We start from the raw sequence: 20,157 nt of genomic DNA, 5'->3' as shown, positions 1-20,157 counted from the left end.
TGAATCTGTGTCCCAAAGAGCTTTCAATCATGATAATCTATACATTAATATTTGATCATATGGATCAGTTTTATTTGAGATAACACCTTTGTTTTTAACACTGTGTCCATTACATCTATAATCACTTCACAAATGTTTGTTTTTTCTTTGAAAACAAAATTCTTATTTTTCAGCACAGATGCAGAGTCTGTATTAAACCATAGTACACAATAGTATATACAGCCATGTAAGGTTGAAAAACAAATTCCACTTTGTGATACATGTTGTGTTTTATGATAAATAATGCCATGATATAAAGAGACCCATACTTTAATGGCTACATAAGCAGGATGAGATAAAGTCAATCATTTGTCTTTAAATCTGTACTTCCTGACTTTTGTATTGATTCATTTCTCAACCTTAACATCGCATTAATTAATTATTATTATTATTATACATACAAAGAAATATATTAAAAATGGCAGAAGAGGATTACAAAAACATTTGGATTCTCTCTGGAGCTTGCACAAATAGATTATTAAAACATAACCTTTATCAGAGACTAGACTAAAAGATTTTTCTAAGGCTCAACAATTTGAGTTTTGGAAAACTTCAACTTTCTTCAAGGAAAATAAAGCAAAGGACTTAGAAGAACTTTACATGCTCTTGGAATTTAAGCTTTTTTGTTGTTGCTTTTGCATTTTTAAAGCACTACATAATATAATTTGTACCATACATCATATTTTGTAGTGAAATAAAAAACAAATCAGATATTCCACAAAACTTGGAGGAAAACAGTATCAAGGTCTCTCAACGAAAGAGGCTTCAAACTTTAATGTAAACCAAAATGATCCTCAGCTAGAAATCTATGTTCATAACAAAAATCTCATACTATACAAGGTATTCTGCTTTGTAAATTTTAAAAATTTACAGATTATCCTGTATTTATTTTTGCTTTTTATGTTATATGACCAATTTGCTTTTTTTTAAAAAAACAAACAAACATTATATAACCAGGATTTCTCCCATTTTACACAGTCACACACGACGGCCATACTGCAACATGCTACAAGAACAGTTTTAATCAACACCTAATACTAAATCATTTCAGAGTTTCCAGTGTAGGTTGTTGCTCCTCATCTGCATCCAAAAAATATTTATGTACATGCAACATTCCAACATCACCCAGCTAGCTCTTGAGCAGATTGATGCTGAGATTCACTCCATTATTAGGAAAAAAAGCAGATGACATTAACCCTAAATTCATTCCAGACAGACACCTTTACAAAGGGCCGAAATGAGAGGATACAGTAATGCTCCACTTGGAGGGGTGTCTCTCATTACCAACAAAGAAAAATCCTAGGGAGAGGAGGACTCAGATATTACTTGTTTTGTCTTACCCTGTGAATAATTACAGAAAACCAATGTTATTTAAAAACCAAGATTGAAGCTCTGAAGCAGATTTACCAGACATTGGATGAAATAGCCCATTCTCAGCCCTAGAATGACTACATCAAAATATTTAGTGTTTGGCCTAAACAACGTGGAAGGCAAAGTCTAGTATTGATTTTCTTTTGATTCCTTTATTTTTAGTGAAATTCTCATGGAGACTATTCACATATAATCACTGGAATCACTTAAAAGAAACACAACTACTAACAATGGAGCTTTTAAAATTACTGTGAGTTGACAACCTTGTATATAAACTAAGCATATGTATATTTACAATGCATGCATAAAATAAAATTGCACTAACAAACATTCTTGTAGAATTGGTCACTAACTTTAAAGACAGAGCAATATTTTTATTGCCCTGGTATAGCAATAACTTCAGCCTTTGGAGGATTATCAGAGTACTGTGATTCAGGATATTGCCTCCTATCCCTCAGCCCAGCCCCCACTTATTAACTTTTAAGAAGCAGGAACAGAAAGAAAAATTCCTGTGATTAAATGAATCTTGATGAAACTACAATCAAGGAATTTGCCACTTCAAAAGAGCTAATATAATCACAGTGTGTCCTGATTATATGTACTCAGCAGTGCAAAATAGGTTGCTGACCAATTATGCACTCTTTTAACTATTAACAGTAGTATCTTTGTTCTCAAACAATGTTACATTACACATGTCCTGGAACTCATATTTACCTGGTGGATTCTTGGCAGGATCATTGTGGCTTGGACTTCCTGATTGTCCAGAATCTACAAAGAAATCAAAGAAATGTTTTAATAATTTGTTTTGAAAGTATCTCACAACCCTTATGAGACTTCTTAAAGAACAAAGTATTAATTTAATTATAAGGTCATTTCCCTGCCTTTCTACATTAAGGCATTTCTGTAAAAACATACTGTGTGACAGCCAAGTGGTTACATACACACAGTTCATACAGTATGAGAAAACCAATATTAATGAGAGATCATTGGAGTAGTAAACAGAAAAAGGACAAGAACCAGAAGAGAAAGGCTTAATATTATTTTCAGAGGAGATCAAAGAGGGTGGCTGATCAACCAGGATGGCTGATCAATCAAAACTGAAGAAGAATGCCGTCCAGGAAAATATTCAGGGTGTAGACATCAACACAGGTCAGGAAGGAATACCCTCTATCCTCCCATATGTACAACCCTGAATAAGTAGCTAGGTGAGTTTGGGTAGCAAGTTTTACATCTTCCTCTGAAACATTTGGTATTGCCACAGTTGAGACAGAATAATGGACTAGATGGACGATTGGAGTACTGTGGTATGACAATTCCCATTGTAACAGTTAGCAGCAATCCCCTTAACTACTGGTAGCCCTTATAATAAATAGCAGTCAGTAGCCATTAAAAAAAAACAGACACCTTATGTACACAGTAGCCTAAACTTTTAAACTGTCTTCCCTTTTCAGCCTTAAGGCAGCTAAAGCTGGTCCCAAACCGGTTTTTGCTGACCAGATAGCAGAAGTGTGGAGTTTGTTAACCACCAATAAAATGTTAGCACAACCGGAGCCTGTGTGTGGGTGTGTATAAAAAAATCTCTGGTTTTTGTATGGAGTAGAGTCTTTGTACTAAGGTGCAAAACTCTCCTTTCTTCTGCAGAATAAAGCAACTTTTCCTTATCCCTGTCTGGCTGTCATTGGCTCTCAGCTAGGCAAACCCGACATTTCGGTAACACCATTTCCTGCTCCTTTCAAGCACCAGGCATTGGTCACTACTGAAGGCAAATTACTCCATCTGATGAATCAATGGTCTGACTTGATATAATGCAACTCCTGTGTTCTTGTTCTGCCTACAGTGGGCATTGTGAATGGTATAGATGTAGCATGCCAAAAGTGACAAAAACAAACCCCGCATCCTGTCTGTTAGTTATATCCACATTGACATCTACAGAAGAAAAGTAAACGAAGTACATTCTGCTCTAGATGTATGTGCGTAAGGCATGAAGAGAAGAATGCAATCTGATGTATACGTAGCAGATGCTAAATACAATCCTCATTCATAAAAATTATTATAACTATTCTTTGCTACATTCCCACAGCAGCAATGTAAGTTACATCTTCCCTAAACATTTATATGGCTATGATATTTGGTCAAGAGCCCTCATTCCACCACCACAAAGTATTACATACAAAATACAACATCAGAGAAAACTTAAATACAAGAAAGAGAGGAAACTAAAGCAGTGGTACTTTTTACTTCCTTTTTAATTCAAGATTAAGCCTTTCCACAATCTGTTGCTCTATATATAGAGTAAAAATTCCAGCAGTTTCATAATCTGAATTTAAAAAAGACCATTGCCCTACTATGCAGCATTACTCAGTAATAGCATAGGTGTACATGGCATGGGAACATAGAAATTGCCATACCAGAACAGGTTCTGCCCCTCAGAGCGGCCAATGCAGGAGCCTTCAGAGGAAGGGGTACCCCAATCCAAAAAGAACTTAAATATTCAACAACATATCATGTGGGGGAATTTCTTCCTGACATTGCCAGTAGCAAGTGATCAAGCTTTTATCTGGAAACAGTAGGGCTGATAACTCTTGTCATTTTAAAATATCTAATGTAATTGCACATGCTATTATTAAACATAAAATTCTGACATATTTATGCCTGGAAGAGGAAGAGGGTCAAAATTCAGCCCAATTTGCCTTCATAGCTGCTGCTGCTGTTGGTACATAGGCTGTCTATCAGCCACCCCTCCCTATTTAACACAGGGGATACTTCCTCCATAGCTATAGAGGCTGCCTCCATCAACACATCCCCCACAGTTCCATCACTGGAGATGCTTTAGAACATTTCTATCTTGTTCTGCTTTTCCAAAGGCAATTACTAGTTTGGCCTTTAGATGGGTTTGTTTCCTCAGTTGTTGCTTCTTCTGCCAAACTATCTGAGGTTGGAGGTCACTTCTTATCTCTCATCAGATTATATTAGATGGGCAGAGGCTTTAAAATCTTTTTTCCTCACCCTCACCACAGGTCCTATCTTGGGCAATTTAATATTTTAGCTGGGCAAGATCATTACATTGTATTTAAACAACTCTCCCAAACGAATTCAGATATCTGTGAATGGTAGATTAAAATGTCTCACAAACTAAAGGAAAAACAGACCTCTCGTCTCTCAGTCCCCATCACTTTTCTTTATACCTACAAGAGCTCTTAATGCAGGATGAGTGATTGATAAATTATCCTTTCCTCTACCACTATCTAAGGTTTCACTAAAATATGTATAATCTACTATACAACTTTTGAAGGCATGGTTTGATTTGTCAGACTCTAAAATAGATTTATTTAGTTTATATAAGCTGATTCTATAGAAGAAAATATAAGGGAAAACCCATAGAAGTAAAAATACAGACTTAAAGCTGTACCGCGCTCGTTAAAGTTCTGGTAGGTAATCTATATCATAAAACTGAACCAAGAAAGAAGAAATGGATATATAAAAGTGCAATCAGAAATTGCATTAGAATAAAAATTAAATTCCTCGTTATCTACATATGATACAATAGCTTCCCAACTGTACAGAACCCACACAGGAAACACCACTAACTTTTTGTCATGGAATTTTTTTCTGCATTCTTCCATCACAGAACTAAAGTCCCCAAGCACAAAGGACATGAGGGTGAGGCCCCCCGCAAACTCTGTGAATTCCCATGGTTTGCTTGGAACACAGGACCTCCACTCTCTGGCAGCTTGGGATACCTAGAACTCCCTTGGTCATAGCTGCCCCCAGAACCACTCTTAGGTTTCCTGGGAACTCTGCTGGGTGCCATGGAGACAATAAATGCCCCACCCAGACCCACCACCAGTTTGCTAAAGCCTGATGATCCTCTGTCACTGATGTCAAGACTTTCTGTGTGGAATAGATAGATCTGTGCATGGAAGTTCCCCTCCATAGACTAATCCCAGGGACATAATTGGAGTTCAAGTTATCAGATACCTTACCTGTCCACTACATGCATCCGATGAAGTGGGTATTCACCCAGGAAACCTCATGCTTCAATACGTCTGTTAGTCTATAAGGTGCCACAGAACTCTTTGCCACCTTTCCGTTTTGACTCTACAGCAGGGAATCTTAATACTTCTTTATACCATCCCTTCATTGTTATTTTCTCATTGCCAAAAGATCAGGAACTAGTTACAAAAGTTGTGTGATGTCACAAAGGGGATCTGAATTTTTTTCTTCTTCCAAATTTATATTTTTACAGGCCTAACCTACATTCCCAAAGCCTACAGGAAAAAATATTAATGTTCTGGACTGTCTTTAGTATTTCTAGCTATATTCGGTTATTGGTTGATCAGAAAACATTAAGTTGAAGCTTTGGCTTCTTTCACATCTTGAACTAATGATAAGAAAGAGTGTTTGAGTGTAAAAGAACTAGGTGGCTTGCATGATGTTACTATAGAGAAACCACTGTTTCTTGAATAAACCTATAATGAGATATATGGTATTGTTCCTTATAAGTAACAAGAAGCACTTTATAACCAATTACTAATAATTAGTACTGATCAAAGTCCTTTTGTGTATTGTATTCCCGTCTGTAGCTCTTAACGTTTGGAAGATTTTCTGAACTGCCTAAAATATTTTTGAAATGTTGCTTTAAATGTAGTTCTTTGCATTATATGCATATACTTTGTGTTTGCATGTTGTTTTTTGGTAAGATACTATGTAATCATTCTGCAAAATATAAAACAATGATAGTTTCAATGTAATGCCAACTTTTTTTTTTTTTTTGGGTGCTGAAAGGAGGCATATTATGAAGGACTTGCTTCCACTGTGCAAATAAATGCTAATGGATATAAATGGTTCACTATCTGGCCCTAAGTATAGCATTATTCTAATATACATTCTCTATTTCTGCAAATGCAGTCTATGATTATTTAAATTAAAGCTAGCACAGAGGATTAATGGTTTTACATAGCAGAGGTTGGAGGGTAAAGTCACTGCAGATGTGTAGATAAATGAGGTGTTAATTGGGTGGCAGATGCAGATAAGGAACAATACACAGTACAGAGGGGGTAGCTGGGAGTTCAGATAGACTTTATACTGGATCCATTTTTCACTTTGAGCCCTACCTGAAAATAACCTTTAAAGTTTCATGCTGTTCCCATTCACTAAAATGCACACAGAATGAGATTTCTTTAGGCAGAGCAATTTGCCTTTAGCCTTAATCTATCACTTCCTGCCAGTGTGGCTACCTTCAGGATTTTTAAATTTAATATTTGATATTAGTTATTTTTTTAAATTCCAATATTAAAACAAGATTACTATAGAATTTTCCACAATTGCAGATAGATGTGGTTGACCTATTCATTACAATTCATAAAATCATGATTTGGCTTGTTATTCTGTTAATTGTCTATTGCCAAATCGTGATTTTTACGAATTTATTCATTCATAGTGTTTTGACCAATTGATTCTACTAACATATTTGTGACTATGGGTTCTTGCAAAGAGTGAGTGCAATTATTTAAGTCTAAGAACATATGAGGCCTCCAGTGCCTTTTATCTTGATTTCAATGAGCTTCGGATCAGGCCCTTATACCTGTGCAAAGTGCTACCCTTCTGATTTGCACAGGTGGGTAAATGTGTACAAAGTATAATGGAATCATGCCTCTGATACAGTTTTTAGTTCCTAACTCAATAACTTAACCATTATCAACAGAAACAGTGGCTGAAAAGAGTTACTGAAGCATTGCTTTTCTAAAGGAGAATTGAGGACGTTAGGGAGAGCCATAGAAAGTAAGCAGACATAGTAAATGTTAAGACTTTTTAAAGTCTTTTCTTGTTCTCTTCTGCACAAGAGCATTCTATTTGAGAAAGTTCATGGACTCTAGATTTAAAAATAGCAGGGTTTCCTTCACAACTGATGGAAATAGACATGAGCCAGATTTATTGTCTTCTAGCTTATTTTAGATTCCATTTTGTCTTGTCACATTCTCACCAAATAATTCTGTGCATGAAAATATATATAATTTTTTTTGGCAAACAACTAGAAGCAAATACACACATTCATGTATAAGTATGCTTATTCAGACAGATAAAAGCTCCTCCATGCAGATTTTATGGATTTGAATTTTCTAACTTTTTCCTTTAGGCTACTTTTTACTAAACTTAACCAGTCTTTTGGGTCTTTTTAAAAACACCTTGCTTTAAGTTCAGTCTCACAGCACTAGCCCTTGGATTGATTCTCCTGTATAGATGTCTCAAAGCTAATTATAATGGATTCCCGTTATTTATTGTCTCAGTACTCTTACAGTACTTCCTGGATTGATTCCTGTGGGTTCCTCAGATCTACATCAAATGTAGCTTCTCCTCTGCTTTTCTCCAGAATTAACTGTTCCATGGTTGATGGTACTGAGAAATCATTACCCCAATGGCTAAACAACACAATTTATCTCTGGATAGCACAAGTTATCTTTTATACCTGTTCCAGTAGATTTTGTTGCAACCCTAAGATTTCTCAGCCTTCACTATATTCACTATCACTGTTCTGAAGTGCAGGCCAGCAGTATGTTTAAATTCTTAAGACTCAGGATTTTTATCCATATAGACTATACCTTACATTCTCTCCATCTGGAAATTTTCTTTCTATAGAAAGCATGAAAAACAAGAGTCAAAGTGTGTTGGTATGTTTCCCCCTGGAGCCTCAGCCCTGGAGTGGGAGATCAGTATTCCCACATTCTCAGATTTGCTGGTGAAACCTGATGACTGGAGCACTGCTTATTCTCTCTGGGCTTAGGCAACTCTCAGAAAATGCTAAGAAATTGAACCTAGCTGTGTGGGATCTGCTGGGTCCCACTTCAGGGAGTCAAGAGAAGATTATTCATTCTTCCCTACTGGGGAAGAGAGGAAGAGTCACCAGATGCCATCATCTCCATCTTCCTGAGGGAGTGAAAATGTTGTTAGACACCCATGCTGTGAAAAGAAAGCTGTTCTCCCTCTTAGACCCTACCTGTGGGAAGGAGGGTGGGGGAGGAGTTATGGTCTCTCTCCCAAACAGCAGCAGGAAGAGTACACATCCAATTAACAGATCCAAGAGAAATTAATCCGCTACAGCAGATTGGGTGGGAGACTTGCGACAGTGGAGGCCAGAACAGAGGGAGAAAACCACCTTGTCTTCTCCCCAACCCCCATCTGTCACAGCAAGCAGAGGGTGGGAGGGAATGCATGGGATGTCAGACAGAGTAGCAACACTTTCCACCTCAACTTCACTGCCTGATGGAATACTTTACCATTACTTCTCCAACTCTACAGTGTAATCTCTCTTTCTTACAGTTCATAGTAAACAAGTATGAGAGCCCATTGATTATTCTCATTCCACCATGTTTCAGAAATGACAGTTATGTCCACATTCCATAATGAACCAATTTGTGCTTTTAAGCTTTTTGCAGTTGATGCACTGTTTTAAGTTCTGGTAGGAAAAAAGTTTGGTAGGACAAATTAAAATCAAACAAAAAAATCCCACTATATCTTTTCTATATCTTATAACTAAAAGCATCTTCCGTAACTTGTTTCAAAAAAAAAAAAAAAGAAAGAAAGAAAATCCTCCTCTGGTTTAAGACTAATCAAGCAAAATTTCAAGGCAATGAGTGAGTGTTGGGGTGAGGAGTGACGTCAAAATTCAGCCAAGATTTGAAACTCTGCAAACACTTATGAACATGCTTAACTTTATACCCGAGAGTAATTCCATTGCAGTCAAAGTGAATAAAGTTAAGCACATGCATAAATATTTCCAAGGCTCAAGACCTTAACTGTTGAATTACCACCTTAAATCCCTGACTGATACAATTAACTGTTGTGAATGGTGAAAGAAGATTTCAGAGTAATTAAAAAAAGCAACAACAGAGGACAGGATCTTGCAGCCAAAATAAAGAAGACGTGTAACTCCTGTTGGGACTAAAATTACTCAGTGTGTCATGAATGTCTTAAGGATCTATGGCCTTGTCTATACTAGACAATTGCACCATTACATCTGGCACCACTATTATTTAAGTAGGGTAAGTTGCTATAGTGCAGTACATCCACACTAGCTATCCTGTTTCACGTTCACGCAATATACCTCCCCTCCATCCAACCCAGTCTCTCTCTCTCTCTCACACACACACACACACTCTTTCCTCCTGATACCATTGCCAGGCCTATGGATTATTGTACCGACAGTACAATTCCAGGCACAGCTTCCTAGATTTCCCTAAAAGTTTATTTGCACCTGCTCACCTTTTTGTTTGCTCCACAAATGGCTCTGTCTTGTGCGTGACACACACACACACACACACACACACACACACACACAGTTGTGAGGAGCAGGAGATATACCTTGCTATGCTCTCACTATAGCAGATGCCAGGATGAAAGGTCAACAGTTTCTACTGTCAGACCGTCTCTGGGCCTAGAGTGTACTATGGTAATCACCGTTGCCTTTGGGCAGAGGTGCTCAGTGAGGTACTGTAGGTATATTGATTTTAGTCTTTTGATTCATTTATTCCATTGTTTTTACACTGCATTGTGTCTGCATGTGTGTAAATACATTTGCAAGCAGTGGCTGCTGCGTAAGACTTCCTTTCCCTCCTCTGTGCTTTTCAGGTGAATTCCTGTGAAAAAAAATCATATTATAAAATAAAAGTGAAGTTTTCTATTTTATCTTTCTCTCTTGTTCTTTGCTATTCTAGAGTCTGGGGTATATGGTGAGGCACAGGGAACGGACAAATCTGACACCATCCAAGAACCAACTTGACTCTATTCAGGCCTATACATAGCTGGTAGGTGAGTGTCTTGAGAGGTGCAAGAGCCATTACTGTGACTGCACATACTGTGAGAAAGGCTAAAAGTACCAATGCATCCCCAAATGTCACCCTCCAGTGTCACAGTGTCATTGCAGACAGCAAACACTAGTGTAGCTGTTGAACCAGTCTAACTGGTTTTCTCAATGCAGCTGCTACCTTTCAGTGACAGATCTGACAGCTTAGATTATAATGGTAGGCATGATTGAGAGGAAAGCTTAGGGACAGAAGAAATGCAGGAGGCGAGAGAAAGAGAGAGAAAGAAACAGCAACAAAAAACAAAAAATACCAGGGAAAACAATATGACCATCTAAAATGAAATAAAGAAAAACAAATATCCATTCCTTCAACAGTCTGCTTTTAAAGACTACTGTTTATCATCCTTTTTCTAATTTTGCTAGACCTTTAACTTCTAACATCTGTGGCATTTCACTTCAAGAAGCTAATTGATAAACTTTGTAGAGTCTTCTAATTAATTTTCCAGAATCAACTTCTTTTATTGCATAAGTTATCAGTTTTACACCTGATTACTCTAAATCACCATGCAGCTTAAATTTTAAGAACATTGTCCTCACTGGTTCACATGATGTAAGAGTTTGGTTATCACTTGTACACGTTGGGCAACATTTTATTTTCATTCTATTAAATGTTTGTTAAAATAACATCATAAATCCTGACATTGAAAAATTGTGTAAAGCTTCCCTTGTCTTGCATAAGTATGTAAATGTGTGGGAAAGTTTTTGTTTTCTCACTTTTTATAGGCCACTGTATTCCTTGGAACTGCCTTCACTGCAAATTTGATTACTAGACTTAATATTGTGAAATGTTGGCTATGATTTTCTTTTTTTATTGGGCACCCCTAGACAATTATTGTATGTGTTACAGTTTGCACCAAGGACAAAACAGCACCAAAAGCAAGGAGGTTGGCTTGTGTGAATGGGGTGTTGGCAGCAGGGAGTTTCACATATTTTAACAGAGAGTACATATCAGTATGGGCATCTTCCATTTCACAGACAGAGATTGAGACCATCTCTTCCATTGTATCATTTCCTTCTTTTAAAAGGGCCTCATTTTGATACTCATATTCCACAAGTAATCCTACTGAGTTCATTAGGACTGATCTGAAGTGAGGTACTACTCACTGTAAGTAAGGGTATCAGGATCTGGCTCTAAATGTTTACGGAGAATTTAGTGCGCACATACACCCTGAGGAATTGAAGTCAGGCATTTACCCACAGCACTTGTGGCAGCAGTTCAATGTTACCCACACAACACTGACCTGCCAATGTACCTCAACCATGCCGTGAAAGGACCATGTATCTCTAGGCTACAGAGAAGAGTTCTGTCATCCATTATATCCTGAAATGATCTTAGTATTTGTCAGTCTGTGGGCCTGCCTTCTAGAAATTTGAATATAACCATCAAACTCATTTGTGTACACTGAACAACCACAAAAATAATACAGTCAGTTATTACAGACCACTTGTTTATTCAAACCAGTGACCTAGTAAAAATCCATTCAGCCAATTATCTCCCTGCCTCCTTCCCTTTTGCTTACCTATCATTAGCCCCTACTTCAGGGAGCTGTAATGAGAATTAAGGAGTAGATCCTCTAGGAGACATGCTGAACTGACTCAGAGAAGGCAGGGTTTGGTTAACAAGAACACACCATTTCAGGAGCCAATTGGATACTTGTAAGGAACTCATGAAGCTTGTGCTGGGCATGTTCCATGATAGTACTATAACTGCTGAGCTATAATGTTAACTTTGAAATGATTCTGACTTTTAGTGTTCGTGGATCTTTAAAAAAGCACTCGGGGCAACCAAAAGTGTGTGTGGGGGGGAACATCATGACTCACTCCCAAGTCCACTTCCTGTTTTAGCAGTAGCTCAACCTTCTGCTACAAAGTCACCAAACTGATCATTGTCAAGATTCTTAACTTTTCTCCAGAGCGTTTTAAATAGGTAAATATAAAGTAGTAATTAAATCAATATTATGTAATATGTTTTTTTCATTTGTAATTTCAATTAAATTAATTAACTGGCTCAGCCCTTGTTTAGTTTTTAAACTTCCCTAATTAAGAAATGGAACACTGGGAGTAAATCCAGCTTTCCTATAGATGAAAAAATTCAAGGATACACTTAGTAGAACCAAAAGAGTAATAAGGAAACTTTTCAGCTTTGTGTTCCGTGTACAGATTTATTTTTTTAATTTAAATTCCCTCATTTGTTTATATAAAATAAATCACAACACTTATTTATTCAAAATATTTCTTATACAATTTATAAAGGCCCATATGTTATTCTTTTTGGAAACTGAACGACTTTCTCCTGCTGTTTTATAAGATACATTTTTGCATGGGATACAATCAAACAAAACAAAAGTTAAAAGATTTATATTTCTTTCATGGCCTGAAATCAACACTTCCCATAGCTCATAATATTGGCTGATCTCTTCTTTGATGGGTACTTTATGGGAGATTTATGTAGATATCTTTCCACATGTGGATGAATGTGAAATAATAAAGTTTCTTTCCAAAACTTTTTGGATTCAGTAGGAAAAGATGAGATACAAATGCGTAATCTTTCCCATCTGGGAGATATCGTGGATTTCAGCGACACTTTGTAATGTACAATTGTTCTGGGAAACCAAGAAATCTTTTATAGTCTGATATGTAGTGTAAAAGGAAGCATGTGGAAAATATGAGCTAGAATGCTATCACAGTGAAAGGCTTAATCAGAGAATTAGAAATAAAAACCTCGCACAACATACAGATTAATGAGATACTCCATGTTCTCAGATATAATAACAGAAATGTAGCAGAGCCAAAATTGCATACATCCTTCACCTACTAATAATTTTTTTCATGCAGAGCCATTATAATGTGAAAGACACAAAAAGTGTATTTTATTTTTGTGTGATATGATCAACTAAAGACATGGGGTGAAACCTGGCCCCACTGAAGTCACTGGAAATTTCCGCACTGACTTCTATGGGGCCAGGATTTCACCCACTGAATAGTATTTTTGGCCCTTAAAGCAACAAGTGCTCATGGCATAACATTCTTCCATTACATAAGACAATAAAGACACTATTTTTAGGCTGAGGATAATCATACAAGTGTGAAATCAGTTTTCTTCACTAAAAAATAAAACCCAGGGCAGTGAGTCTCAGAGTCTTGGTCAGCTAACTGGCTTGCAGAGCTCAGACTGCAGGGCTAAAAATAGTAGCGTAGATGGTCCAGCTCGGGCTGCTGGAGCCTCGGCTCTGAGACTCTGTGAGGGGGAAGGGTCTCCGAGCTCTGTCTCCTGCCTCAGCTGGAATGTCTGCAGCCTGGGCCCCATGAGCCTGAGTCAATTGACCTGGGCTGGGAGACTTGGCACTGCGGGTGGTTCTTTGCAGTGGAGTCATATCCCTAGAGGCTTCTACAGGCTTTAGCACCAAAGCAAGTACAGTACAAGAGGTCCTGTAAGGAGAGAACTGTATTTCTTTTTAACAAGAAGAAATATATCTTGTTAGATATAATATTAATAACCAGAACTCCCACCCCGTCATAATATTAAACTTTATAATGGTACTTCACCTGTCTATAGCACTTTCTATCCAGCAATCTCAATGTACTTTACAAACATTAATTTTCAGAGCCGCACCAGGCCCCTGTGAGGTAAGTATTATCCCCATTCATGCCAGTCTCCTAAAATAGTAAGTACCGTATATACTCATTCATAAGCCAAATTTTTTTAGTAAAAAAGGGAAGCACCAGAGAAAGGGGTCGGCTTATGAACGGATATAGAGAAGGAGAGGTGGGACTCAGCACCTCCCCCCGACAGAGGGATCAAGGAGAGGCAGCACAGCCAGCAGAGCCAGAAGGGAAGAGGCGGGGCCAGAGTTTCTCCACATCTGCCCACGCTGCTCTCCCCACCAACTTCCAAAGCAGCTGCAGCTCTGGGGCTGGCAGGCTGCAGCCGTGCCACTCAGCCCCGACCCCCAGAGCAGGCTGCGCCACCCGGCCTCCCAGAGCACGATGCAGCCGTGCCGCCCGGCCCAGCCCACTGGAACATGCTGCGGCCATGCCACCCGGTCTGCCAGAGCAGCTCCAGCCAGGTTAGAGACATCCTGCTCTGGCCCTCCCCAGATAAAGTGGGAAGGGATGGGATGGGGAGACTGTGGGGGTCCCGGGTTAGGGGTGGGGTCATGTGGGGTGTGGTCACAGGGGTTACTCCCTTGACCTCCAGCTTCTATCCCCCCCAAAAATTTCCCTACCAGTTGCTGTCCCAGCCCACCAGGGTAAGCAACTGGCGCACTGCGACACTTTGTTTACTTAGGTTTACCTCCATGTGGCTTATCCTGATGGCCCAGGAGTCAAAGTTTGCTGACCCCTGAATTATAGGGTCGGCTTATGAATGGGTCATAAACATTTTCAGTTTTTACTTATCCATGTTGGGGGGGGGGGTCAGCTCATAAATGAACCGGCTTATGATCAAGTATATACAGTACTCCACAGCACTACATGCTAATAGTGAAAACAGCAACAATTCAGTTAAAATATTGGTTTATTAAATATTGATTTATTAGAACTCCAGGCTAAGACTAGAAAAGACTTTTCTTGTGCACTCCAGAAAGGAGGAATGATTTGTCAAAGCCAACGATGAACAATGTGAGGTGATTGCTGTGCCAGTAAGTGCAAATGTATTTGAGCGCAGCATCAATTTTTAATGAAACTTTTAATAGAAATTTTAATATTATCCTACTGTATCTAAACACTATATAGCATATATTGCATTGTTGTTTATCAGACGATCCCTCCATCATCAGATCGTATTTATCATGTCTAGTGCTGTGGGCAGGCAAGAGAGATCGAAGTGCAAGGATAGTGTAGCAGACATGATTTAAGTTTTCAGCATCATTTATTTGAATTGTATTGCAGTTTATCTAAAATCACCTCTAGTATACCAACAGGGTGGATGGCATTGTATATTTTCAAATACATTTTGCAGTTCATACTGCATATGCAGTGGCAAACTTTCAGATTGCTGCTGAGAAGAATGGGCACAACTTCTGATCTCTAGGACATCTAGTTGGAATGTTAGAGCACTAGCAGTGCATCGGTTTACATTCAACAGAAGTAAAGTATAGCATGACTGACGGTAAATTGCAGATTTTTATTTAACAGTGTTTTTGGCAAAAGTGTTCTGATTTACTGTAGATATTTCACACTCAATATAATATATAAATTATATATACATGCTATCTATGTATTACTCACACAGTATTTAATATAGATGAGTTACATTTTTCCTTATTATGTGAGCGTCTGCTGAAGTTATAGAGGGCACAGGACCCATGATACACCGCTACCCCGGTATAACGCGGTTGTGGGGAGCCAAAAATCCCTACCGCGTTATAAGTGAAATGCCGTTATATCGGAGTAGCGGTGGCAGAGCTGCAGCAGTGATTTAAACAGCCCGGGGCTCCAGCCGCTGTGGGGAGCCCCAGGCCCTTTAAATCACCGGCGGAGACCTGCTGCCGCAGCCCAAAGGTAGTGGTGGCAGGGCTCCAGTGGTGATTTAAAGGGCCATGGGCTCCCCACAGCAGGTGGAGCCCCGGGCCCTTTAAATCACCAGTGAGCCCCGCTGCCGCAGCCCCGGACTAGCAGCAGCAGGGCTCCAGCGGTGATTTAAAGAGCTCTGGGCTCCAGCTGCTGCAGGGAGCCCGGGCCCTTTAAATCGCCAGCCCAGCCCCGCTGCCGCAGCCCTGGGATAGTAACGGCAGGGCTCTGGTGGTGACTTAAAGGGCCCGGGGCTCCCCTCAGCAGCCAGAGCCCTGGACTCTTTAAAGCGCAACCGGAGCCCCACTGCTACTGCGCTATACGCGAACCCATGTTATATCGGGTCGCATTATAGCCGGGTAGCGGTGTACTGGGAAGTCTACCCAGAGGAGAGTCCATCCAGACCACAGAGGTCTAATACACCACAAGGTTGTCTTTTCTGGGTGTCAAAAGCCTTTGCAACTAATGAAACTCAGAATTCACTTCAATGGTTGATTCATTATTCCTATTAAAACTCTGATTTCTGCTAAACAGTCCCTGAAGATGCCATAACTATGTCGTACCTCCTCTCAAACTCAGAAGCACTTGGTACAAAGAATCTAGAGTTATGATGCAAGTTTTGATGTGAGACAGAGAAAAAGGCTTGTTTCTATTACAATGTACAAGTATATGGTGAAAGAGTGATAAATGCTTTAATCACTTTAAAAGAAAAGGGTGGGAGGAGAAAGAAAAGTGTTGCTCAGGGAGACGAAAGAGTTTGCTGAGAAAGGAAGGTTTCCACTTACACCTTTTTTAAAAATTGGGTGTATCAGATACATATGGACTGATGTTTAAGTTTATCCTACCACTCAGTAATTAAGGCGGGACAAGTGGTTCCATTCCAGGGCTCTGTTCATCTCCACATAAAAGGCCAAATATGGGTAGAGGTAGAGAAACTCATCTATTTTCCCCTGTTACATGCCACAAGCGTGACCATAAAGTGGCCAGTATAGCCCTAAACTTAAATCAATACATATTTTATAAATCTTAACTACAGATGTCAGTAGCAGCACCACCTGTAATATATATGTATTCTTTATCTTCCCACATTTAATATGTAATATCTATTCTAAGTAATAGCACTGACAGAAAAATCAGCACCCTCAATGGATCAGCTGTCTATTTTGGCATTTTATAGTAAATAATAATAATGAACATTTAACTCAGTAGTTCTCAGCCCGCGAGCCGCTTACGGCCCAATTAGCACACAGCTCAGGGCCATACAGGTAGTCCATATATTGTGTGGCTGTGGCCCACATAAACACCCAGAAAGGTACATATGCAACCCACCATGCTAAATAGGTTGAGAACCACTGATCCAAAAGATCCTAAGGTATGTGTCCATTACCTGCAATTTTAAGCTACAGAAATACAAACACAGTGCTGTGCATGATTAAAAGTGCAATATTTCCAGTTCTTTTTTGCTCTCCTATAAGTTACAAAAGAGTCAAACAATTTTTTGTCAAAAAAAAAAAAATCTTGCTGAAATTTTGTCTCTCTAGTTTTAAACAAACAGCACTTTTTAAAAATGTTTTCCCGCAGTCTCCTTATATCGTAGTGTCATTCATTTACGTTCATTCATAATACATTAAGTACAAGATGTTCAAGTCCTAACACATGCTGCACTAGAGACTATAGTTCTTGGGCCAGTATTTTAAGAAGTGCCTGCCCCTGCACTGCCCTTGCACAGTACTATGCATAGACCACCTCTGGATCAACCCTGGATCATTACACCGTTTTTATTCACTGCCTCCTATTGTTTTCAAAGGGAATCACCCTGAGTAAAAACTTCAGTGAAAACTAAGTAAAGAACCCTAGAATTTGGCCCCCAGGGAAGATTAGCAATGGATATGGTGAGCTGCCAGCACCTGGCACACTACTGAGCCATCCAGTTTTTGCTAAGGCTTTTCCCTGATAAGAAAGAATCAAACTCCTGCTGGCACTGTTGGTCCAATAAAAGATATTATCTCACCCACCTTGTCTCTGGATATTTAAAGTTTCAGAATTATATAACAGATTCTGTCACATGGTATTGAAAGACACAAAGTAACATAATTTTGCTGGGGAGACAGGAACAAATGGACAGGATCTAGGATGGTTTTATTTGTACCAATGTACATGGATTTACTCCCAAAAATTAATTATATTTTCTCCACAAAAATAGGATCTTGATAAATCTTCTGTCAAGTCTGAGTTGCCTGTAGCTACATAAAAGTAAAGCTGTAAAAAACGCCCAACTCCCTTGAAACGACTACAGAAACTCAAATTACAGTCCAGGGTGGAAGAGGAGAAGGGGCAGTCCTAATGGTTCCCAGACATATATTATGGCTCCAGGGTGAATAAATTTGGCCATGGAAGGTAAGTAACTACTACAACTAGCTCATCTTTCACAACTGTGAGAAGGGCATTCACAGTTCAAAAGTCCTTTTTTTATTTATGAAACAACTTTCTGCTGGATAAGGATACAGCACAGAGTTTACCCCAAACATTCCTTTCTACTTTTATGAGTTCATTTATGTGGAGGGTTATATATACTGAAATTATAAACGTATATAGCATAAAGGTTATCTTAAATACACTCAGACAGGTCTAGGGCTTTGTGGGGGATTAACTCTAATGGGAATGGCGCAAGTAAATCACTTGTGCATTGCTGGAAGAACAGATGGCTGGAAAATAGAAATAGCAACAGCATTTTCACCATAAGATTTTCTTACAGAAAAATGTCAGGTGGTTCCAAAAGGTTTCACAGCTAAAACACCATTGCTTACCTGCTGAATCTATTTTCAGCACATAACAATAGTAACCATCCCCGCTCCCTCCATTTGCAGCGCAACTGCATATTCAAGTTTCAGCTTGCCATATTTACGTCTATAGTCAATCATACAGAGTTCCACATATATACAGTATGTATACAGATAATTTTGGCTGTGCAATTTTATACCTTTTTTCACATGAGTTAAATCAGTTGCGCCAAAGGAGTGAGGTGAGACAGTGTACAGCACAAGGGCTAGGCTGTACACATTTTAATTATGCCAAACCCCTTCAAAATAGACCTCTACCAGACGATATTGCTTCAGGTGCAAACATTTCACACTTTGCTGCCCCTCCTCCCCAACACACACACACAAATTGCCTTAAAAAAATCTCTTATTGTCATAGCCGGCTTTCAAACGCTGCGTCCTTTCAGAGTGGCTGCTGCTGAACATTTGCCTGAGAGCAAGGTAAGGTCACTTTGTCTGGGCTGTCTGAGTAGCCTGGTGTGCAGTCCTGAAAAGTTTGCAATCCCAAGGCGAGACTTCAGTTGCACTTAGGTAGCAGCACTGTTTTTAAACAATTCTGGTTCCTATTCAAACAGAAATCACCTTGATTTCAAATTGTCAATATTAATCACTGAGAATCAAATACTTTAAGTAACAGGAAGATCGACCTGTCATATAAATAACTTTTACATTTATAAATAGTTAAAATTATATTCCCTCTGAGTGTTGTTTTATATGAAGTGAGTCTACTAACGTCCTTTTATGTCTGCACGTAGCTTTCCCGAAGATGTTGCACAGCTGAATAATAAACAGCATTCCCCTAAGTGATTATAAGAACTGAAATGGGAAGGGCAATGGAGACCTTTCAGGGCAATCATTTGACATCAGTAGGAGTACATGAGAAAATCCAGTTCTCTCATGAAAGGCAATATGGCCTAGACCTGTATGTCTCAATCCACTGGGTGTGACCCACAGGTGAGTCCTACAAACGGCCCACTAGTCAGACCACACAGTTAAGTGAAATCCAACCAAAAAACCCTCATTAAAATGCTGCAGGCTGCGAGACCCAGCAGAAGTGAAAGAAAGAGAAGCTCTACTTCTCACTCCTTACCTTGCCCCCTACCTCTCTCCCATCCCTTCTTCATCCTCCCCTCCCCCACCTGACTCACTCCTTCCTTCCAAAAACCTCTCCCCTGCCTGAATAGTCAGCGCTTTAAAAGGTGCCACTGAGCTCCGGGCTGGCAGATCCAGACCTAGCAAACCTCCATCAGTGGCTGCAAACAGTAAGATGTCAGTGGGATATGCCAAGAAACTGTGGCTGTTTTCTGAGTCATGAGTAGTAAAGATTGAGAACTACCAGCTTAGTTGACTAAACCTGGAAGCCCATAGTTCTAATCTCATCTCTCACAATGACACTCTCTAGTGGGTATGGCCTAAGACTTTCTCCACGCTGGCATTTTTCTCAAAATCCCTCGCTGCTGCATTAACACTAATGCACTTCCACTGGTTACAGCAACAGTGTGGGCACTAGTGTAGACAGAGCATTCATTTTTACCATGATATTAACAAGGCCTGCTC

General features: G+C 39.2%; 1 protein-coding gene across 8 annotated transcripts in view; it reads right to left on the bottom strand.

Annotated features, from left to right (window-relative positions):
- The window catches only part of NFIB (nuclear factor I B), a 221,200-nt gene that overhangs the window by 86,436 nt on the left and 114,607 nt on the right, over positions 1-20,157 (bottom strand). For all 8 annotated transcript variants that reach the window (XM_039543436.1, XM_039543434.1, XM_039543437.1 and 5 more), the window contains one exon: positions 2,125-2,178. In XM_039543436.1, the coding sequence (XP_039399370.1) occupies positions 2,125-2,178 (54 nt within the window). The remainder of the gene's footprint in view (positions 1-2,124; positions 2,179-20,157) is intronic.

This window comes from Mauremys reevesii, linkage group 6, assembly GCF_016161935.1.
Source record: "Mauremys reevesii isolate NIE-2019 linkage group 6, ASM1616193v1, whole genome shotgun sequence".
Taxonomy (NCBI): domain Eukaryota; kingdom Metazoa; phylum Chordata; order Testudines; family Geoemydidae; genus Mauremys; species Mauremys reevesii.
Note: the sequence above shows the minus strand (reverse complement) of the source record. Positions and strands in the feature narration are given on the sequence as shown.